The sequence below is a fragment of the Gobio gobio genome (genome assembly GCF_949357685.1).
Source record: "Gobio gobio genome assembly, chromosome: 3".
Lineage (NCBI taxonomy): Eukaryota > Metazoa > Chordata > Actinopteri > Cypriniformes > Gobionidae > Gobio > Gobio gobio.
In genome coordinates, this window is record NC_137099.1 from 11419346 (window position 1) to 11444321 (window position 24976).

At 36.7% G+C, this 24976-nt stretch overlaps 1 protein-coding gene across 1 annotated transcript in view; it reads left to right on the forward strand.

Moving 5' to 3' along the window:
• The window catches only part of LOC307123458 (receptor tyrosine-protein kinase erbB-4-like), a 259218-nt gene extending 241392 nt beyond the window's left edge, over nucleotides 1-17826 (forward strand). The window contains exons 20-26 of the mRNA XM_079811989.1: nucleotides 3611-3766; nucleotides 4379-4454; nucleotides 7405-7551; nucleotides 8231-8328; nucleotides 8425-8595; nucleotides 11467-11773; nucleotides 12914-17826. Coding sequence (XP_079668115.1) covers nucleotides 3611-3766; nucleotides 4379-4454; nucleotides 7405-7551; nucleotides 8231-8328; nucleotides 8425-8595; nucleotides 11467-11773; nucleotides 12914-13737 — 1779 coding nt within the window. The 3' untranslated portion in view covers nucleotides 13738-17826. The remainder of the gene's footprint in view (nucleotides 1-3610; nucleotides 3767-4378; nucleotides 4455-7404; nucleotides 7552-8230; nucleotides 8329-8424; nucleotides 8596-11466; nucleotides 11774-12913) is intronic.
• Nucleotides 17827-24976: the final 7150 nt, after the last annotated feature.

Consider the following 24976-nt stretch of genomic DNA (forward strand, 5'->3'; position numbering starts at 1 on the left):
AATTGGAGAAATTCAAGATTCAAGATAGTTTGGATACAGTTCATGAGAACGACTGTCTTGGTGTTTCTGCTGACAAAAGCGGGTTTGCATTCGCTAAAGATCTTCGTCTTTTTCTTTCTTTCCTTTTTTGAATGTTAAATCAACAGCTCCAATATAAAGCTGCTCATACATATTAATGGGAAAAAGGGACATACACTGCTTAAACAGGCAAAAATACTTTACAAAAGAGTACTATGTTTTTCATTGACTTGCTAATGGTTACTTTGATTTTAAGATTCTAAGATGGTGATGACTGAGTTGAAATCATCAATAAACATTTAATTGGACTCAAAAAAATTGGACCAAATATGTGTATGCTTTAATATTCAATACTGTTCAAAAGTAGTTTTTTTAATGTTTTTGAACACTCTTATGCTCACAAAGGCTGCATTTATTTGATCAAAATACAGCAAAAACAGGAATTACAGTGAAATATTATTACAATTTAAAATAACTTTTTTTTATGTGAATGTATTTTAAAATGTAATGTATTCCTGTGATGCAAAGCTGAATTTTCAGCATCATTTCGCCAGTCTTCAGTGTCACATGATCTTTCAGAAATCAATACGCTGATTTACTGCTCAATAAATATTTCCTATTATCAATTTTGAAAACAATTGTGCTGCTTAATATTTATGTGGAAACTGTGATACCGTTTTTCAGGATTCTTTGATGAATAGAAAGAAAAAAGAATGAAATAGAAAATCGAAATCTTTTGTAACATTATAAATGACTGATTTTTTTTTCCAATTTTGACATATGTGAAGTATTGCATCATTAGCTTAGCCTTGGCAACATACTAGCAACAAACTGTATTCGAATTAATTAATTGTTGTCTATCATGAAAAGCTCATTGAGGATACTGCCTGTATGGAGTTGATGACTAAGCAATAGGTTTTGAAACTGAGCTACAATATCATGTCCTTCATAAATCACTCAAGCTAATCTGTATTATATGTTGTGCTTGTTCTCGTGTGTGCACTCTGCATGACTATATTTGTGAGAGAGAGTGTGTGCAGTAGTGGCTCTCAACGCAGTGTCTGCAGTGCTGCTGTGTGATGGATGGGTCAATGTCTCTGTCTGTATCACAGAGAAAATGTATTTTAACACAGTGTTCTTGACTCAGCCGTTGTCTGATGATTCATGCATGTTCACATAAATTCCCAGACAGCTGTATAAGTAGCTCTGAGCAGCGATGATCATTGCCTCTGGAAGAAAAAGTCAGCAAATGACATGTCACAGAGAGTCGTGAATAAGTCAAGGTGTTTGTCTGGGTTTGGCTGGTTGGTAGATGCAGACAGTAAATGCACCATTAAGGAGTCAACGATGTAAGCATGTCAGGACGTCATTTTGATCATTGAGATGAATGAGAATGCTCTTGCTCTTGCCAGTAGTGTTGCGAAATGCACTGAATATTCACATAATAATTGCATATTTTTTAAAACACTGTTTATTTGATTATTGCATTTCATAGCATCTTTGATTTGAATTAGCAAAAATGGCACTAGTTTGATCCATTAACTTAAATCAGTTCAAAACTGTCAAGTTTCAGATAATAAATTCTACTCTGATTCAACGATTCATTTGCATCATCACTCAAAATCTTCACCTTAGTATCTGTGTTGAGATACAAATGTAGTTTGCCAGGTCTACTTAGGTAAATAGAAAAACTACTTAAAGACGTTCCACGTTATTAAAGGAACACGCCCATATTTTGAAAATAGGCTCATTTTCCAACTCCCCTAGAGTTAAACAGTTGAGTTTTACTGTTTTCAAATCCATTCAGCCGATCTCCTGGTCTGGCGGTAACACTTTTAGCATAGCTTAGCATAGATCATTGAATCTGATTAGACCGTTAGCATCTCGCTCAAAAAATGTCCAAAGAGTTTCGATATTTTTCTGTTGTCATGTTGGTTATGTTGACGGAAGTTAGCCTATTTTCAGGCTCTGCGTAATATCATTGCGCCGCTGCACCCATGATAAAGCAGCAAAGTTCCTTGATTATTACGCAGAAATGAGAATATAGTTCCTAGCCATATCGGCCTAGAAAATCGCAACTTTTGATTTTCCGTCGGTCTTAGTACATGATGTAACTTCAGAAGGGTCAAGTTTTAAATAGGAAAAATATCGAAAGTCTTTGGTCATTTTTGAGCGAGATGCTAACGGTCTAATCAGATTCAATGATCTATGCTAAGCTATGCTAAAAGTGCTACCGCCAGACCCGGAGATCGACTGAATGGATTTGAAAAAACTAAACTGTTTAACTCTAGGGGAGTTGGAAAATTAGCCTATTTTAAAAAATAGTGGCGTGTTCCTTTAAGCAAGTCACAGTTCTCATGCAATATGGGGAATAAGAAAGATCTTTGTGAAGATGAAAAGCATGAAATGGTGCAATGTTAAGCAAAAGGCATGAAAACAACTAATATTTTAATAATAGTAGATTATCAAACTATGATAAGATTTTTTTAATTTACAACACAAAAGAACTCGGTCAGATAAAGGCTTATTAAAGAAAGTTCCCGTTTGCATTATTTTTATTTTTATTTTTTGAATAATAAAATAAATAAAAAAATTATAAAAAACATTTTTGACAGAAACTTATAGTTTTATAAACTATTTTAATATCATTTAAAATATTTTTTTGTGGAAACCATAATAAAAAAATGTCAGGATTCATTGCTGAATAGAAAGTTTAAAATACATTTTTACTTTACCATCACTTTTGATCAGTTTAATGGTTCCTTGCTGAACAAAATTTGTTTAAACTGTTTTCATTTCATTTTGTGAAAAACATGTTTTTGTGTTTCTTGCAGCCCAACATTTCTCGTTTTGTTCCTTCATTGATGTTGGCAGGATCTCAATTTTGTCATTGTTTAATTGTGCCTAAAACTGGCAATTACACAGCAGAACTCACACAAACCATGTCTTTTTAATGACTATTTGCACAGTGTGTTTCCAGTGGCCAGTATTCTTTCATTTTGTCTTGTAAGCATCTGCATACATAAGCATCATCCTCAATGGTCCATTCTAGTGTTGTCGTCCTTCATATTGCTGCCATGCGTCCACAGTCCTTTCTATCTCCGTTCAGAAAAAAAAAAAATGCCCACAGGTCCATTTCCTTAACCCTCTATCAGTGATTTTCTTTAAGCATATGCAGAGTTTAAGCAGTCCCTCCAGCACAGCTCATCTCTCCTCCCAAAGGCCAGGAAGTTGCATTTTAATTGAAGATTAACATAAAGCCATAAATCATAGGCAAACTTCTGTAGAGGCACTAAGATCAGTATTAATGCACAGTGACCCAAAGCACCAAATTGAAGTGAGCATGGGTAAAGAGAAATAAGGAGATGCTATTACATTCTAATTAGATGTCTCACTAATTTACAGTCTAGCTTTAGGAAGCAAATCTAATTTGACAGGCCAATATTTAAATCTCTGGTGCATTTGTATAGCAGTGCTCTATGAGAGGGAAGCTCAGGTGTTGTAGCCTCACTGTAATGTGCGTTACTTGCTGCTCTGTGATATTAAGCATGATTGGTTGATATGAAAATTTTAAAAATCTCTTCTTCGTCAGGGTATGATGTACCTGGAGGAGAGGCGGCTGGTGCACAGGGACCTCGCGGCTCGGAACGTCCTGGTAAAATCTCCAAACCACATCAAGATCACTGATTTTGGACTTGCTCGACTCCTGGAAATAGATGAAAAGGAGTACAGCGCAGAGAGGGGCAAGGTCAGTGTTTGAAACATCATCCATATTTGTCTAATGAAATTCTTTACATCAAAACGCACTAGAAGGTAAAAGCACATCAAAAAGTTGAGTAAAAAGATGATTTATGGAAAATCAGCAGTATTAATTTGTGTTCGCTAGCAGTTCTTCTTGTAAAGGAGTTCGTTAAACCCTTTTAAGTGAAAGTAGACGGGTCTCATTTGGACTCTCATTTAATGTTGAGCATGAATGCATTTCATACCTTCCCCAAATCAAAGTATTTGTTAACACATTAAGTCTCATTGTTAAAATTATATGTTAATAATGAGCAACTATGAGCAATATTTATTTATGAACCTTTGTTAATGTTAGTTAATACAAACACAACTGCTCATTGTTAGTTTGTGTTAGTTCACATTGCATTATCTGTTAACAGATACAACTTTTATTTTAATTATTAACATTAACTAAGATTAATAAATTCATTGTTAGTTCCTGTTAACAAATGAAACCTTATTGTAAAGTGTTACCAAGTATTTTGCATTATTGTATATCCTTTAAACAAAATGCTCTGAATTGCCATGTTGATATGAAAATGCTCTTTGCATAAGCTAAAATGTAAAACCGTTTCATTAGATGCCCATCAAGTGGATGGCCCTGGAGTGCATTCACTACAGGAAGTTCACACACCAGAGTGATATATGGAGCTATGGTGAGATATACACAGTGAAGCAAATTGTGTTTAGCTAATATGTTGTTGTTGTTTTTTCTGATTAAATTACAAAAAAACAACAAAAAAAATGTTATACTTATAATCATTGTTATTATGTTATAATATTATAAACTTAATTGTATTATTTTACTTATGTTTTATTTATATCTATATATTTAGTTTTTATTGAGGTATCTATTAATATTTAATATTGACTTAATGTATTTATTTTTTTTAAATATGCATTATCAGTTATTCTTATTATACTATATTACATATATTATTATATAATCAATTTATTTTATTTATTTTATTAATATTTATAATAATATTTATTTAATATTGACCTAATACATTTTGAACCCTCTGGTGCTCTTTGGACATTTTGATCAAAAAAGTTTTTTTTTTTTTTTACTTCATCTGAATTATATTAAAAATAAAGGTGCCAGGAAGAACCAAAAAAGGGTTTTCACAGCGATGCCATAGAAGAACCATTTTTGGTTCCCTGAAGAATCATTTTGTGAAAGGTTCTTTAAAGAACCATTCTTTTCTAACCATTTTATAGTGTAAAGAACCTTTCTGCACTACAAAGAACCTTTTGTGCAATGGAAAGGCCATACACCCTGCCAAAGAACCTTTATTTTTTAAGAGTGTAGTATGAAACATGTTAACTGTTTTCACTTGCTACGTGAAAAAATAAATAAAACAGAAAAACAGAAAAGGCGAAAGGGTCCTGGAAAAAAATTGTCACACTTGTTAGTCTCACATGGATTGCATTGGAATGAATAGGAAACAAATTTCATGGAAAAGTTTGGTACTGCGCCCAAACATATGGAGCCCTCCCAACGCTATTTCACGGCCAAGTCGTACGTATTTGTACGAGGTGGCTAATTCGTACGGATTCGTATGATTTGTCTATACTGCAGTGATGGGTTGGTTTAGGGGCGGGGTTAGGGGTAGGTCATACAAAATCATACAGTACGAACTCGTCAAATACGTACAAATTAGCAAAAATCATACTAATTCGTATGAGTGAGGTCATACAAATTTGTACGAATTAGCCACTTCATAAAATACGTCCGAATTGCCATGAGATTGGGTTGGCCATGACAATGACAGGAAAAATCTAGTTGGATAAATTGTTCGCACAATTTGATAATTCGTTCTCTTGATTTGCTAAATCGTGTGTTGCACAATTTATAAATCGAGGGAACAAATTAGTAATTGAGGGAACGAAGTAAATTGTGTGCACGATTTCTTTCTTTTTTTTCTTGCATGATATGCGTGGCTCTGTACAAACTAAATCTTTCTGAAAGCTCTTTTTTTTTTTTTATCAACCTCAACCTGATCAACTTCAAAATTGGAACGCAACTTGTTTAGAATTATGGCTTTGATTTTCTTGCTGTATAGAGTAAAGCATGTTTGGGTATATTTAAAAATAGTATTTTTGTGCATTATAACTTAAACCTCTATAACTTTTTTTAGTTCACTTTTATTACTTTGCACTTCAGCAATAATCTGGCAAGTGTCATCTTTAAAAAGAGACCAAACTTAAAGAGTTAGTCCACCCAAAAATGAAAATAATGCATTTATCACTCACCCTTAAGGCCTGTTCACACCGGGACGATTTTTGAGCGTTTACGGCCGACGTTTAACGCCTTGTGACAAAACAAAGGGCACCAATATGAGTGTGCACACCAACGCGCAAAAACGCCAGGTGTAAAAGCGTCCTTTAAAAAAAACGCCTTGGATTCGTTTTTTAGTTTTGACGCGGCACATTAAAAACTGGCCGACCAATGAGATCGCTGCTTTTGTTCACTTGCCTGGAGCTGCTGAAGTTACAATAAAACACGACTTGGTGGCACTCAAGCACAAAACGGTCTTGCCGAGCACACACTGATACGACGAAGAAGAAGTAAGTAGACAAAGAAGAAGATGAGCTGCTAATGCTGCTTGCCAGTTAGCAAAAAGTGTGTGAATGGTCTTGGCAAGCATGTAAATACTGTCTCTCTTCATCTTCTACGTGACAAGCGAGTGTCAGAAGTCGTAAAGGGTCGCAGCACCACCTTGTGTACCGGCCGTGCCATCTACTGAATTTACACGTTCACTCGGTGCATCGCCAGTGAAAATCGTTTGGGTGTGAACACTCAATACGCGCGAAAAACATCTCGAAAAACGCTGGTAATAAACGCGCATGATATTCGTCCCGGTGTGTACAGGCCTTTATGCCGTTCCAAACCCATAAGACCTCCGTTCATCTTCGGAACACAAATGAAGATATTTGTGTTGAAATCCGATGGCTCGGTGAGGCCTGCATAGGCAGCAATGACATTTACACTCTCAAGTTCCATTAATGTACTAAAGACATATTTAAATCAGTTCGTGTGAGTACAGTGGTTCAATATTAATATTATAAAGCGACGAGAATATTTTTGGTGCGTCAAAAAAAAAAAAAAAATAACGACTTATATAGTGATAACTGATTTCAAAACACTGCTTCATGAAGCTTCGGAGCGTATCGAATCAGCATAAATATAATTTAGTATCATAAAATCCCCTATAAATACAAAATAGTAAATAAAATAAAAACATTATCGAACTAAAATATAGTACATTCATTTCATTGTAATCAAAAAGTCATTTTTTACTGTCACGCAAGGAGCACCAGTGGGTTCTTTTATTCTTGTTTTCCCTTTTTTTGTTCTCAGAGGATACTATCAGCAAAATTATGGAGTAAATGCAAATTAGCACAGGAGTTTATGAAAGAGCAAAAAGTGGCATTCATAGTTCCCATTAATTATTGAAAACCACAAGTTCGCATACAGCTTTCTGTAAGATGCAGAAAGTTAAATATAGCTGAAAATAACACGTCCACTCCTATAATTTCATGACCATCATGTTAACTAACAGTGAGCTTTGGAGATGGACCATGTGTTTCACATTCATTCAGGGGTGACTATCTGGGAGCTGATGACGTTTGGAGGAAAGCCCTACGATGGGATTCCCACGCGTGAGATTCCAGACATCCTGGAGAAGGGCGAGCGTTTGCCCCAGCCACCCATCTGCACCATAGACGTCTACATGGTGATGGTGAAATGTGAGTCATATTCTGAGGCTTTATAATCTGTTCATATAGAATGCTTTCCATTTTATTGACCGATTCAAGATAGAAGAAGTGTTTCACAAACCTGTTGTTATTTTTGATCTCCATTTGGTGCTGTTAGAGGAAGAGAAATGACAGACTTTAATATGGTTATGTTTTGCCATTTTGCTAAAAAAGATACAATGTAAAAAGCTATGGCCAAATCATTACTAATACGTTTGTCTTGTACTTGCTGTCACTGCTTTATCCGGCTCTCTTTATGCGCTCACACTCAATTTGTTTTGGCACAGTCAATTCCACAAATAAGTGGAAAGAGACGGAGATTAGATCTGTTTGTCGTAATCAGATTTGACTGGAAGCCGCTGTTTATGATTTGATTCAACATAACAATTATAACACCTCAGAGAGTGTAATATTCCTGCATGAAATCCACTTTCATTGCTTTCCGTTTGTGTCAGATTGAAAGGGAAATTAAATGAAATTAAGAAATTAGCAAACCCATCAACCCAATATATATGAATATATAAAATGTATGTTTACATATTGAGAATGTATTTATATTCATGTGAAAATGTACATTCAGTACATGCATTCAGACAAGAGTCAGCTATATAATCAAGTCAGATTTGAACTGAAAAGATATCTATGACTGTTTTTCTGTCTTCATCTCCAGGCTGGATGATTGATGCTGATAGTCGGCCTCGGTTTAAGGAACTCGCTGCAGAGTTCAGCCGCATGGCACGAGACCCTCAGAGATACCTCGTCATACAGGTGGGGATTGCTTAACTTCTCTCTGTTTGAAATAGATTTAACGATTGTTTCATGATCCTGAACCTCATCGGATAACACTATATGTTGTCATCTAAGGGGGACGATCGCATGAAGCTGCCCAGCCCCAACCACAGTAAGTTCTTCCAGAGTCTTCTAGATGAGGAGGAGCTGGATGACCTGATGGACGCTGAGGAGTACTTGGTTCCTCATTACTTAAATGCCCCTCCCACTTCCCATATGGCCCACCCACATGTAGATTCAAATCAAGTAAGCACCGTGGTGTACCACTTCATATGTCACTTGAATAGCAGAAATAAAATATATTGGGTCTTTTTATTTTATTATTTTTATAGCCCTGTTCTTATGATGTCATGTGATTTTATTCCTAGTACATTCATGGACATATTTACATAAAAAATGTATATCTTTATTTATTTTTAGCTTGGTATAATGTCACACATTATATGTCAAAATATATATTGGACCACACTGTAGCCTATATGTTATACTACTAACATCATTGTCGAACGTTACCTATGCGTTAGCACTGTATCCACAAGGCTATGGCAACTTGGCGGGTAAATCTATAAAAATAATTTGACCAACCATATTTCATACCAGTGTTCATTTTGACAACAAATTTTGATTTAGTTTTAGTCATAGTCTTTTGACTAAAACATTTTAGGCATCTGAATTGTTTTAGTTTTAGTCTTGTTTTAATTGACTATAATAATATTTTAGTAGATTCAATAGACTAAAATTCAGTACTTGTGGTCTGGCGTCTGAGAGGCAGCTTTCTGTGTGCACTTTCGTGTCGTCGCACTTTTTCAGACTTATCCCCGTCTGCTCTTCTGAATTTTAACTTTTAAGTATGACTATGGTTGCGCGCACTGCATCTGGGAACTGCCGCCTTCTATTTTGCCATCAAATGATTAAAGGGTTAGTTCACCCAAAAATGAAAATTCTGTCATTAATTACTCACCCTCATGTCGTTGGACACCCGTAAGACCTCCGTTCATATTAGGAACACAAATGAAGATATTTTTGTTGAAAGCTGATGGCTGAGAAAGGCTTCAGATAGGCCTCCATTGGCATTCAGTACATTCACACTTCCAAGATCCATAAAAGGCACTTAAAACATCGTTACAAAGTCCATCTCACCACAGTGGCTCTACAATAATTTTACGATGAGACGACAATAGTTTTTGTGCGCAAAAAAAAAAATCTAAATAACACCTTTATCCAACTTGTTCTTGTCTTCCGTGTTTGCCTCCACGACGCATGCGCGAGAATATGACGTAGCGCCAGCGTTCGGGAATCCATGAAATGCACACTCTAACCCCATTTTGAGAACTACGCCGAGACCTAAAGCACAATCAATGTAGAATTCAACAGCTTAGACACGCGCGTCTTCCTCTGCTTGTAAACAAATCGCTTCTGGGTCATGTGTCCGAACGCCGGATCTGCGTCATATTCTCGCGCATGCGTCGTGGAGGCACACACGGAAGACAAGAACAAGTTGGATAAAGGTGTTATTTAGATTTTTTTTTCCGCACAAAAACTATTGTCGTCTCATCGTAAAATTATTGTAGAGCCACTGTGGTGAGATGGACTTTGTAACAACGTTTTAAGTGCCTTTTATGGATCTTGGAAGTGTGAATGTACTGAATGCCAATGGAGGCCTGTCTGAAGCCTTTCTCAGCCATCAGCTTTCAACAAAAATATCTTCATTTGTGTTCCGAATATGAACGGAGGTCTTACGGGTGTCGAACGACATGAGGGTGAGTAATTAATGACAGAATTTTCATTTTTGGGTGAACTAACCCTTTAATGTTCAAAAAATACTTGGAAATCATTGAACTTCATGTGATCCTACAAGAGTGGTTACTGATGGCTACAGTGTGGCCACTAGTGAAAAAGCATGTTTTGCATTCTTCATGAATAAACTTTGTTTGTTTCCAGGTTTTGAAGCAATCCTAGATTTTCCGTATCATATTTTCAGTGTGGTCTCAGACTTTTGGACCCTTTTGCATTTTATTTGTTTATTTGTTCATTCGTTCACCTATCTGATGATTAGTTTAAACTTTAAATCTACTTTACCGTTCAAAAGTTTGAGGTCGGTTCGATTTTTTTAATATTTTGAAAGAAGTCTCTTCTGCTCACCAAGGTTGCATTAATTTGATCAAAAATACTAAGAAATACTAATATTGTGAAATATTATTACCATTTAAAATAACCGTTTTCTCCTTCAGAAATCATTGAAGTATACCGATTTGCTGCTCAAGAAACATTTAATTATTATCAGTTGAAAACAGTTGATATTTTTGTGTAAACCGTGATCTATTCAGTATTCTTTGGTGATTAGAAAGCTCTAAAGAACAACATTTATTTGACATAGAAATAAAATCTAACAATGTAAAGAAAAAACTCACCTTTGTTCAATTTAACGCATCCTTCCTGAATCCTTCCAGCATTACTTACTTTCTTTCAAAAAATGAAAAATAAAATAAGAACTCCCCAAACTTTTGAACAATAGTATATGTATTGCTGTGTAATTTGCTAATGATCAAGTCTGTTCAGTTGGAAACATGGAGTCACATTGGCACTGAGCATTATATAGAGCAGTGCCGCTGCCCCCTGCTTTCATTATTACTGTTTGAATAGACTCTCTCCGATGCCAAGTTGGTCACATTATTTCATTTCACCCGAGTAATGAAAAGAAAAGGCAAAATTACATCCACTTCTTGCCTCATACTATAATTAAACTTGAGCTTTGCTATAGCTTAGAAAGTGTATCTTTCCCAAAGTGCCCAATCTAAAATATATGTTCAATACAGTGGTGCCTAAAATTCTGAAAATCAAGAAGAGAAAAGAAACAATGCAGTTTCACACTTTTGCACCATCCCTTGTGCTCCTTTTGGATATTTTTTCCATGGTTGTCTCCATATTAACAAAATGTCTGATTTTAACTTATGAATTAAAGTCGGTCTAGTCTTTTTGATGTAATTTATGCCTTATCAATATGGCAGTTCCCGATTCCATATTGCATGACATTTTCAAAATGCATTTTTTTCATGTTATACTTCTAACTTCAGCATCTTATTTCCTCAAGTTAATTTATGTTCCTTCTGTGATCAGAACCAGTTTGGGTATCATGATGGAAGTTTGTGCCCTGAAGAGGTAACAGGGTCCCGACCTCATGAGGCAGTTGCTACAGGAAGTGGCCCCTCTGTCCCGGCAGGTATACAAAGAGCAGGTCTGGACCGAGTGGAGGATCAACACTGCAATGGAAGCTTGAAGAAACAGCACACAGCTCTCTCAGTAGAGGACAGCAGCGGCCAGCGTTACAGTGCAGACCCAACTGTCCTGCTGGGAGAGAAAGGACAGAGGGAAGATACAGATGAGGATGGTTATATGTCCCCTATGAAGGACAAGATCTCCACAAGTATGTTCTCATTTCATTTATTATAGGAATTGTAAAAGCTCTGTCACCCTGATGTCATTTCAAACCTATGGAAGCTTGTTTCCAACACGGAATATTACAATTTAAAAGATCATTGTCATTCTTTTTTTCTTAGAATTACGAGATATAAACGCGAAATTGCAAGTTATAAAGTCAGAATTGCGTTGTATTAACTCTCAGTTCTGACGTTTATGTATCGCAGTTGCCAGTTGTAAAGCACAATTCTAAGGGGGGGGAGACTGATATCAACTCGCAATTCTAAGAAAAAAAGTCTGAATTGCGAGTTTATACCTCTGACTTTAAACCTTGCAATTGCGAGTTTATTTCTCACAATTCTGACTTTATTAGAAAGGTCGCAATAACCTTTTTCATTTTGTATTCAGTGGCAGAAACAAGCTTCCATACAAACTTCTATTTCTTCTGTGGAGTTTTAATTGAAATATTTATTCTTAATAATTTAGTTTTAAATTATACATTTCTTTTTAAAGGAGTAGTTCACTTTAAAATTATTTTTTTTTATTAATATAACTCCGATTGTGTTCATCTGAAAGAAGAAAGTCTAACCCTTGAGGGTGAGTAAATCATGGGGTAATTTTCATTTTAAAGTACTCCTTTAATTGTTAAATTTTAATATATTTTAGTCCTTTTATAGCTTTTTTGTCCATGGACCTACTACTATTTCCCCCTTGTGGGACTAATAAAGTTCTGTCTGACCAAATCACTGAATCGGTGATCACTGAGTCTCAACAGAACAGATCAGTTCAGAAGAATTGGAATATAAAACTTGTTATATTTTTTTGGAGCTTGGCAGCCCCAGTCCTCAATCACTCAAACACATTTGAGTGGCCAAGATATTATTAAAATTGGCTGCCTTATGTTTGTTTCACTGAAGAAATGAATGACATCAGGGTAATATTTGAGGTGAAATGTTCCTTTAAAGGTGCACTTAGTAATCTTTTTCCAGTTAATAAATTATTAGTAAGTTACTTTACTTTTTATCAATAAAATAATTTCACCTTTTTAGCAATTCCACATTTATATGAGAAGTCAGGTATAAAATGTGTATTAAAAAGCATAATGTCTACAATGTTTTATCCATGTCATTGTCTGTCACTTTTGCAGATCATCTGAATCCCGTTGAGGAGAATCCTTTTGTAACAAGGCGTAAAAATAAAGACGTTCACGCGCTAGACAATCCAGGTTACCACAGTACCCCTGATGGAAAGCCCAAGTGTGAAGACGAATACATCAATGAGCCCCTTTACCTCAACACATTCAACAACACCAGTGACATAAACCAGGAAATGTTAAGGAAAAATGGAGTCTCCATCCCATTGCAGGTGACCACAGCAGCCCACACTCCAGGCACCCACGTTCCCCACATCACACAAATGGGTAAACCCCATCATCTCAGCCACGGACCGCACGTTCACTTCGCCATACCACCAGTTCAGCTGGTACACCCTGGACTGATGAGCCAAAATGATCAACATACTCATTCAGTTCAGTCGGTCCATGATCACGGCAGCAAATCTGGCTTGCAAGCACCAGCAGGCCAGATCTGTCTTGTGAGCCATCAAGTCCCACCAGGACACCCAGGCCAATCGAATCGTTCCCCACAACAGTTTAATTTGGCCAAGTCCACAGTGGTAGGTAAACTACCGGGTCACCCAGTGCCACCAGGCAGCCAGATTGGCACTGCATTAGTGGATAAGACGTACAAGAATAGCTTTGACAATCCTGAGTATTGGCAGCACAGCCTTCCACCCAAGGTTACCCCTCAGAACTCCCAAGACTCTTCGGTGGTCTGCAATAACAAAGTCCTTTACAAGCAGAACGGCCGCATACAGCCAGCCGTGGCTGAAAACCCTGAATACCTGTCTGGAATGAAGCCAGGAACAGTCCTGCCTCCTCCTCCGTACCGGCAGAGGAACACTGTGGTCTAACGTCCAGGTCTCCATGCTCTGTAGAGCCTGGTTCTTCTACCAGCACCTTAAATGTCTTTCCTTGATCCTCTGGTGGTCAAAAACGGGACTAGAAATAATATAAGCCACTGAACTGACATTATGCCAAATGAAATATGGCATAAATACTTTGGGGAGAAGGTCAGCGCATCCCATCCAAACACCATCCATCGTCAAAAACCTTGCCAGTCACCTAGGAACATAGTTTTTTTTCTCCTCTACAGGTATTTTAAAGTGCTTCATACAGGACGGCACATAGTTAGATCTAGTAACATCATTAACTTGGTGAAATTAAAGATTCCAGACACTCTCAAAGGTCCTTAATTTGAGTCTGAAACAGAACATGGATGTTTGAAAGTTAAAATTTCATTCTGAATGGAAAGAGAAGTGTATTAAAAAAATTATAGGAGCGAATATGCACTTGAATTTTATATTTTCCTGACTGGAACACTCGCACTTTTTCAGCAAATCCTTCATGCCGCCAAAACTGCTGCCCTATGGGGAAGACTAGACCTGAGAGGATTGTGAAATCATGAACAGTCGAGTTCCTCAGCACAATGAGTTGAATAAAAGGCTGATAAAGGCACTGAGAGGCATTTGTTCATATTGAGAATACAATACAGTAATCATCAGTGAAAGTCAAAGGGGTTATTCCCATTTGGTGAGTGGTGAACTCACCTGTTGAGAGATACGGAGAATTAATTATCAGGAAGAACGGCACAGAATGGTTTACAGGGTGTTTACATTTTACATTTACTTTATCGGTATTAAGTGGCAACTTTAAATCTCCCTAGTCGGACTTTTAGTTGTTACTTTCCTCTTCTTATTGGTTGAAAGATATAACCTATGCTATCAACATATTAAGGTCAACATGAAATTGATCCTATTTACTTCATAATGTTCTGGGTGTTCTACATTTTTCCAAAGAACAAAATGTTTAAATTTGTCCATCACAATGTATAACTTCCACCACTGAAATAACAATAACGGCTGACGTCAAAATTATTTAACCAATAGCCAACTACACTGTAGAAATGATTTTTCAAAGAAAACAAAGATTACCAGAGTATGTTTTACAAGAAAATACTATATAGGGCTTTTCACACTGCACTTAACCTAGGGTTATCGTCTTTCTTAACCCTGCTTTTAACCCCGGGTAAAGGAACGTTTCACACTTGTAAATTAGAAGTTGGGTTAGCACCGCATTTTACCCGGGGTTATGAAACCCTGCTCTGGAGTGGTTAGCCCCTCTTCTGAAGTGTTAACTCTGCACTGCGGTGCCAAACAGAATGAAACGATGCGGTGTTAGAATGGTACAACTAGATGCTTAGCAACCGACAACCAATCACGTGCCTTATATTCACGTGCTTTGGCAAGTCACGGAAACACAGGGCGATGCATTACAGTCGTTTCTGAGTATGGAAGGAAAAATATCAAACTGTACAAAACGATGGAAAATTCGACAATTGGAGTGAAGAAGAGGCCGTTTCATTCTTACCTTTATAGTCATTCATATTACAGTCAGCCAGGGCTCGACATTATTGCTTGTCCGCTTGTCCGGGACAAGTGGATTTTTTGAAGGGACAAGTGAAAGAGAATTTTACTTTTACATCAAGAGGTATCTTGATTAAAACGTCAAAAAATAACTAGCGAATCACCAAAATGCAAGAATGATTCTGCATTCATTTTGTGTATGTGCGAATCGATAGAGTATAATATATAATGTATAATGAGCTGACGGTAACAAGGTTGCGCTGTTGACGGTCGCGCAGCCTCTCAAGGAGAAATCACAACAAATGAGCGCAGCTCATACAAATAAACTCAGTTAACATACACAGTTAAAATTACCAATTGTGGAGTTTTTATATTTATAACATATGATAGCCTACAGTTAAGCAACATCATAGAACCAAGAGTGCTGTTTTACTCTTAAAGAGTAAATTTTAAAAAAGAGTACTAAGCTGCTTTGAAACAATCGGCTTTGTAAAAAGCGCTATATAAATAAAGGTCACTTGACTTGACTTGTCTAGTCAGTGAAACTGGCACTGCAAATTTGCAAATAAGGACGTTAACCCAGGGTTTAGGAATGTACAGTGTGAAACATTGTTAACTCTGGGTAAATTATGAGCAGTGTGAAACGTGAAGCAAGATAACCTAGGACTCCGTTACTCAGACCCAGGGTTGACTGTTCCAAGTGTGAAAATCCCTTTTCAGTCTTTCAACTTCAAAATTGTACGTCTGATTTAATGTGCTACATACCATTTCTTTGTAATTAATTGTGCAACTAACTAGCAATTTCTGAGTGAAAATTGATCACCTTTTTTCAGTGGTGGCATTGTTGAGGCTACAGTTGCTGGTAATATAGCCTTTCTAAATTCTTGCCAATGGATAATGCAGTGATTAATATTAGCTAATGCTAATGTCATACGGTTATGGCAATAATAGCAAATAATGATCGATTTAAACAAGTAATTTAATTCTGAATTGGACCTCCATCTCCTCAGAAGTAGGTGCCAGTAGCGTTTTAGAAGATTTGCAATCAACAAAACACGCATTGCATTTTATGGTATGGCATTTGCCCATTTTCACAATCTAATAATTTCCCGGTTGATGAAATGAATATTCTGTTTAGCATCACATTAAGAAAGTAAACTGAAAGCTGTTTTATGTTGACTTTAAGAGAAGGTTTCAATCATTATATATTTTCAGTGTTTTGTAGGTGATTATGTGTCTGGAGTGTGTTCTGTTTCCAACTGAAGTTAGCAAAACAAATGAATACATTTAGTTTTAATCTGCTGGTTAACACATTTCCTAGTCATTTTGAGTTTGTACAATTCAGTGTCAGTACTGAGCCTTTGACAAACCTGTAATTGGAAAATGGAATTTGGGCACAACATTTATTTTCTTATCATTACTATTTATTCACAATGGCTGCTATGTTTTTATTTGGGGCATTTCATTGTATTTCACAAAACAAATTGTCCAGTTAACACAGCAGGTTTACATGAAGTACGGAGGTTGGATATGTGATGCTGTGTTGCATATCACAATGTCACATAACAGCTGTATTGTGTAAAATTGCAAACACTAAAAGATTTTAATGTGCCAGTTGTCAGCGCTAACATAATTAGAAACCAGCCTTCCGTCTCTATCACTGTCAGTGGTCTAAAACTGTGTGGTTTTATTTTTGTAGTTGTCTGTCTGTCTGTCTGTCTGTGATCTCACACCTAATAAGAAGTGTAGCACAAATACAGTAAGTGTTGCCCCTGTAGTTTCCAATCTACTATCACTCGTAGTTTCATGTTTTTGTGCTTTTAATTATGTATTGTCAGACTAGTTCGTAGGTCAAATAAATCCCATTTTGGTGATGTTTTGTCCGATTTGTGGCATTTGAACACAAAGACATTTACTGTTACAATTAGTTAAATTAGGGGTACTATGTTGCAACAAGATGCTTGAACATTTTAACAGTCTTTAACTGCCAAATATAACACAGCCTAATCTCAAGGCACCATTATCATTGTGAACTTTTGATTTAGAAATGCCATTTCTGGTAAGAATTAAGCCGTTTTAGTTCTGCATTACTGGACAGTGTGATCTCATTGTTATATGTAGGAATGAATGTGCTTGTGTACATATGTGTACATTTAGATTCAAGTTAAGAGTATTATAAAGTGTGAACCCTTTAAAAATGTGTAACTTTAGTCTCAACTTTTGTCTGGTCTGACATCTGTACATCTTTAAAGTTCATAAGTACTCTACCGTTGAAAAATTTGCGGTCAGTAAGACTTTAATATTTTTGAAAGAATTATCTTATGCTTGCCAAGGCTGCATTTATTTAATCAAATATACAGAGCAATATTGTTAAATATTATTACAGTTTAAAATAATGCTTTTGTGTGTTGATATATTTTAAAATATTATGTATTCCTGTGATGGAAAAGCTGAATTTGATCCTTCAGAAATCAATCTAATATGCTTATTTGGAGCTCAAGAAACAGCTGCTCAATATTTTTGTGGAAACTGATACGAAAGAACAGCATTATTTGAAATAGAAAATAGATCAAATTAATGCTGAATAAAAAAAAATTAAAAATAATTTCAAATAAGAACTCTCCCCAAACGTTGCCTGTTAGTGTAAAAGGGTTTGCAGTTTATACTTTGTACATTGATATACATTTAGATATACGCTAAAATAAACGTATGCAAGAACCACACTTTATTTTACATGCTAAACATGCCTACGAATACTAATGAGATCATGTTGAACTGGCTAAAATATATTCAATCACACATATTTGAAATAGTTTAACCATATTTCATTATTTTACTTGAGATATTAACATGTAAACTGATGCATGTGGAACCACAGCAGGGAAGCATCTGTTTACACAGACTTAGCAATTTTATGGACTGCCAAGAATCCACGTATAAGATTCACACAATTTGCAGTAATTGACTGTTCATTACCAAACCTTAAATGTAGATATGACAGACCATGGAGTGGGAAGTACAGATTTTTAACATTACATGTACTGTATTTCTGAGCCTTTCGGCATTTGGAGTGACTGCTCTGTAACAAGTTTGTTCTTCTAAAGGAAAGTGAATAGTATTTTTGTAGAGTACTGAAAGATTTATGGGGAAGTGTAAATATATAGAGACTGTTGCATCAACTTTTTTTTTTTCTTTGCTATGAAATGTTCAGTTCTGTTTAACATGCGCCGTCTGTAGTAATGGTCTGACATTGTGTCAGTAACTTTGTATTTGTGACGTTTGATTTGATCTCAAGTGATGTTCTGTTTTCCTCGGGCCTGTAGCTTTGTGTGTCATGCTCTGTTCTGTGGATTTCTTATTCTCTTGCTGCTTCTATGGTTAGCTGTGGCCCTTTCCTTCTCTCCATAAGTGCCCATTTTCTCTATTCGTTCCCTTTATGTTCTTTATTAGTTGTAAATATGACTATTTAAGACTTACAGTGAGACACATCATAAGATGAATTATCTACTTCTGTCAACCTAATTTTAAAACAATAATGATGACATATCTTGAGTGAATTATATTTATTATTGACATTTCGTTTTGTATGTCTGCATTTGGTTTGATTGCTTTGTATTAGAAATGATCGTATGTACATGGTGAGAGACTTGCTCCTGTTGAGGCACTTACAGTCATTTTTGTTTAAAATCACTGGCTGATGCATTATTACTGATGGTGGTGTGTGCTAAGCTTACTAGAAATATGTAAAATAATTTATAGTAGCCTAAACAGTATTTGGACACTTAAGTCACACTTAAAAATGAATTTCAGGGCATTTAATAACAAAATATTAAGCCAAGTGGCAATTGCAGCGATGCTAGAATTTTTCTCAGAATTAGTTTTGAGGGTTATTCACCCAAAAATGAAAATTCTGTCATTAATTACTCAGCCTCATGTCGTTCCAAACCCGCAAGATATTCATTCATCTTTGGGACACAAATGAAGATATTTTTTATGAAATCTAAGAGCTTTCTGTCCCTCTATTGACGTAGGCTACACAACTACTTTCAAGGCCCAGAAAGGTAGTAAAGATGAAAGTAATCCATGTGACTCAGTGGTTTATCCTCAAGTTTATGAAGCAACGCTTAAAAAAAACACATAATTTACTACTTAATTTACAAAATAGTATGCTGTGTTCCAGACGAGGTTGGAGGTGGGAATACCACAAATGAAATATCCCACTTCAGACCTGAAGAGTTCCAGACAATCAGTCGTCACGTTCGCATGTTGACCACATGGTGGCGCCATGACACGACGAGAGCATATCGTGTTTTGAGTATGGCAAAAACAGAATAAACACACATAAAATAGCTTTAAACCAGCTGACGATGATGAAAAGCAAAAACGGGGGTATTATTACATAAACTTAATGTCTAATGTTAAACTTTGTTTTTACGTTTAGCTCATTGGAAGCAGGACTTGCCGACATCTTGGAAGCGGCGTCAAATGACGCCTCTCGTGTTGGGGGTCGATCGATGTACCCCGAGTTCACAGGTCGAATATCCGAGTTTGAGTGGCGTGGCGTTCCCATAGACTGTAAAAGGGCGTTCCAGATGTTATGTCCAAGAACGAGGTGGGGGGAAAAAAATCCAAATTCCAAGCTGTCTGGATTCTCCAACGCAACAACGCCTGCTCTCGTGTCAACACAACACGCATGCGTCGTTGTGCTTCTCTCGTGAATGCACGTTGGAGATTAAAGGGGTGGTAAACAACGATTTCACTATTCTAACTTTAGCTAGCGTGTAATGTTGCTGCTTGAGCATAAACAACATCTGCAAAGTTACAACGTTCAAAGTTTAAAGCAAAGGGAGATATTTGCTTTTAAAGAAATCAGTTTCTAAGAACTACAGCAAACGGCCAGTAGGCGACTACAGACATTCCTCCAGGGTTGGTGACATCAACAGGCTCAATATTTACATAAACCCCTCCTACGAGAATATTAAATAAGGGGGGGGTGAGGCCATTTTGTATCGCGGCGCTGTTGTGGTTAGTAGGCTGGAGTGTTGTTGCCGCGATGCTGAGGAAACGCTGTTATTTTCATCCGGATTGCAGGTCTGGGGTACTTGCTCTGTTCAGCCTTCCTTGGGACGGGGGTGCGTTGCAGAGCGTTTAACATACAGCATGTTGCACGTGTGTTTGAGTCAGCGGGGAATCAGGCGCGCGCAGGGCTCCCTGCAGCACATCTAACAGAGGAAAACATCCACCGTCTTCGCGATTTCAATGCCAGATTTGCACAACATCAGCTGCGTGAAAAAAACACTGCCGGTGCGTGGATGCATGACGCGCGCGCTGCACATTTCACGGAGGACAACACAAACTTCGCGAGTTCAATACAGGATATGCACAACGGCTTGTCCTGAAAGCTGGATTTACAAACAGAAGCTGTTTACGGGCCACAACCTGTAAGTCTGATTTATTTTTCATCGATGTGTTTTCCTGTAATAGGTTGTATCAAGGAAGTAAACAGATGACAGCGCTGTTCTGCAAACCAGTCTGTTAAATGCTCATTCATACTTAACGTTATCCGACGAACACCTAACGTTACAAACACTAACGTTAAAATCTCAACAGCGAACCTGGCATTAGTGTAAATGATTCTTTGATTAGAGCTTTTATGTATTGTTTATCTACAGGCATGCTAAACATGCTTCTGTGTGTGATTTGGCTAACTTACTAGTTAAAGCCAGTGCTTGGTGTTCGTTTTGGGTTAACGTTAGTTCTTGCGACAGATATTTGGCTATAATCGTTCTAAAAATACAAAAGTTAAAGTGCCATTCTGTAGCGATCATTATAGATCCGCAGTCTTTACTCTCGAGGACTGAACAGGTTCTGCTCGATCATCTTCACTCAAATGTTCTGGGTCTGATTCGAGCTCATATGGTTTTATTGACGCCGTTGTTTCTAATACTGAACAGCCTCCGGTAAGGGCCGTGACGTTTCCGACGTGCACTGCGGTTAGCGAATCACAACACACTGGGCCAGCTAACCAATCTGAGCCCACTGCGTATTTTTGAGGGACTGGCTTCATACAACCCGGAAAGCATCAGACCGTTTTACAAGGAGGGACAGAGCAGTGTAGAATAAAGGTCAAATATATGAAAAATAAGGCAATTTTTTTTTAAACGAAGCATGAACACATGTTACAGTGCACCCCACAAACACAGCCAAGCCTTCAAAAGAATGTGTTTTACCACCCCTTTAATATTTTGTAAATAAGTTTTTTGTGTGTGTGCAAACTCGTGTCGCTACATGAAGTTGGGGTTAAAGATCTTAGTTTGTGTTCCGAAGATGAACGCATTTCTTACGGGTTTGGAACGACATGAGGGTGAGTAATTCATTTTTGGATTATTTCTTTAAGTCATTTTTACATTGGTAAGGTAATTTTAGTGGATTCAGTAGTTTCCAACCTGAAAGTGTCACAATGCTTTTTTTTTATTTGAGCAGCATATTGCTTTATAGTTTAAAAACGAACATGTTTATTTTTGTGATTTTTTTTTTTAAGTTAAATTATTATTATTTAAATGTGTGATTCTGTTATTGTTTGTTTTATTTATAATTATTAATAAATGCCACCTTGTTCAATACTTTGTTATTTAATGTTTTGGGGCCACTGTGTTTCAGAGCTTTGTCAGTTTTGGAGAATGTTTTAGTTTCAGTTTTATTATAACATGGAAGCCCCCCAGGATAAAACTACACAAAAAAAAAAACATTAGGGTCAGTAGTTCAAATCATTCCCCTTTCCGTTTGCATTTTAATTGGTAGTGACCACCCTCCACCAAACTGAATGCCAACTGAACTGAAATACTTCATATTTGTTACATGATCCTGTTACAAAGTATATTTTCAATTTAATATGAATAAAGTTAAAATGAATTTGAACAAGAATGTGTGTGGTTTACTATAAGATTGCTAATACAAATGGAGTCTCCTAAAGATCAGCTTTAAATAATGTTTATTTATCTTTCATATTCTATAAATTAATCCTATTTATTTATTTTATAAAAAGGAGAAAGACTGCCGCCCATGCCTTTTATCAATATAGCATCAGGCAACATCAAAATCTATATCTGCAAGTTGTTGCTGTTGCATTTTCATCGTACACATCATGGATTCCACCTCAACAAAGTTTTAAAGAATTCATGTGTGTTTGAGTATCAGCAAAGTTATCTTCTATTCAAAAGAAGTTTTTTGCTGAACTCAGAGACTTGAATAACTCGAGTCATTAATAAAACACAACTGTCCAATGCTGGCATACCTCTCTGAAGTTTCGGATATTAATACTAATCAGCCAACTGCATGTTGGGTGTTCAACATATTTATGCAGTGAAACCCAGCTTGTTTTATCAAGAGAAATAAAAAAACATAAAAACTGTGAAAAAAAAGGCAGGTCCCAGGCACTCAGTCAAACGTAAATGAGGAGAAGGAATAAATTAAAAGCCTTTATTAAGTATGGCTTAAGTCATATTTAAAAAACTACAAGAGCCAACATGTTTCGACCAAACAGATGGTCTTCTTCAGGGCAAAGCAGCACACAAAATGAGAATGACACAAACTTATAAGTTGAACCCCACCCATAGTCAGAAAGCATTCAATTAGCCTAATAAGGCCTAATATAATCAATTAACCCAATGAGACAATCAGGTCTTCAAGATTGGAGAACCAACGTAATGAGCAAAGAAACAAGTATTCAAAAAACAAAAAAACTCTCCTTCAACGTAGGCTACCTGGAGAGAAAAATAAAGCAAGTGTCACATATTAGAAAAACGAAAAACAAAGACAGAGAAAACCAAGGCAAAAAGTACAGAGCATGAACTTCATAAGGACATAGAAAACACATCATAAAAAACACTTGAACTCTATGTCCTCGTTCAGACCTGGATAACGAAGCGCATCCAGTTGATGGATCCAAAATTACTCGCGCTGGTTGAGTCTACGGATCCTATCACCTCCTCTATCCAAAGGTCTCACATGTTCCAAAACCTCTATTTTTAATAGGGAATCATTCTTATTATGCATATGTAAAAAGTGTTGGGCCATCTGATAGTCAAGATTACTGGTACGAATAGCATACTTATGCTCTGCCAATCGATCACGCAGACGTCTTTTAGTATGACCTACATAAAACACATCCTTACAAGGGCAGGATAAACGGTAAATGACAAATGTGGTGTTACAATTTATGAAATCTTTTATCTTGAATGTTTTGTAAGATTTGAAATCCACAAAGGTTTTCGATGGGATGACATTACTACAATGGGGACAGTTCATGCATCGGTATAACCCAATTGGTCTCTTAAGCCAACTTTCCTTCTTCTCAGGGGGAAGATAACTATGTACCAACTTATCACGAAGAGTCGGGGCTCTTCTGTAAGAAACCAAAGGAGGTTGAGGAAAGACCTGTTGGAGGGCAGGGTCAGAATTAATAATGGCCCAGTTATCCTGAATAATCCGTTTTATCTGTCTAGCCTCCATGCTATATTCTGTGACAAAAAAGGGGCGGGATTGAGTACCTCTCTTGCGTCCCTTCTTAATCAAGGTATCAGAACGGTTTAAGGATTGGGCTCTGGAACGTGCATGAGCGACGATATCTGGTTTGTAGGCTCTTTTAATAAAACGTTCTGACATATTATCTGCCTGTTTTTCAAAATCAACATTATCATATGCGGCGTAACCGCTGGAATTGGCCAAATGGCACATTATCAATGAGGTGTTGAGGATGAAAAGAGTCAGCCCTAAGAATGGTGAGATGGTTAGGTCTAAAAAGTCGATGCTGTTTTTGGAGTATTCTATAGACAATTTAATATTCCTATTGATGGAATTAAGGTATTGGTGAAACTCCAGTACCTGAGTCTCCGTACCTTTAAAAATAAATAATAAATCATCAATGTAGCGACCAAACCATGTTATGCAATGATAAAACGGATTAACCGAGTTCAGGACATGCAACTTCTCCCATAACCCCAAATATAAACAAGCATAATTCGGTGAGAAACAACAGCCCATTGGAACCCCAATTTTCTGTTTGTACACCTTGTCAGTAAACACGAAAACATTGTTATGAATAATAAACTCAGTGAGTTGTACAATGAAGTGAGAAGGAGGTCTGGTGTCATTTCTATCAGAAATAAAATGTTTCAAAGCATGTAGACCCTCCTCATGGTTAATGTTGGTATACAGAGACTCAACATCCATGGTAATTAAATATTGGGACCCAACATTACCTATACTAGACAAACTATTTAAGACATCGACAGTATCCTCAATAAAAGAAGGGAGAGTCCTAACAAAAGGTTTAATGAAAAAATCAACAAACTTCGACGCTGGTTCAGTAAGTGTACCATTACCCGAGATAATGGGTCGCCCCGGGGGGTTATCAAAAGGAGGTTTATGCACTTTAGGAAGTAAATAAAATGTAGCCAAGGCAGGGTGTTCAACTGTCATATATTTCATTTCACTCTCAGTAATCCATTCCGAATTTTTGGCATGGGTTAGAATGTTATGAAAAATATCGGTCAATTCAGGCAAAGGATTACTTCGAACTCTTTCATAGTGTTTGGTTTCTAGTTGTCTTGTTGCCTCTAAGATATACATGTCTTTAGACAAAACCACTACAGCCCCACCCTTATCAGCAGGGCGGATAATTATATCATCAATCATAGAGAGCTCCTTAAGAGCCTTACGTTCGTTT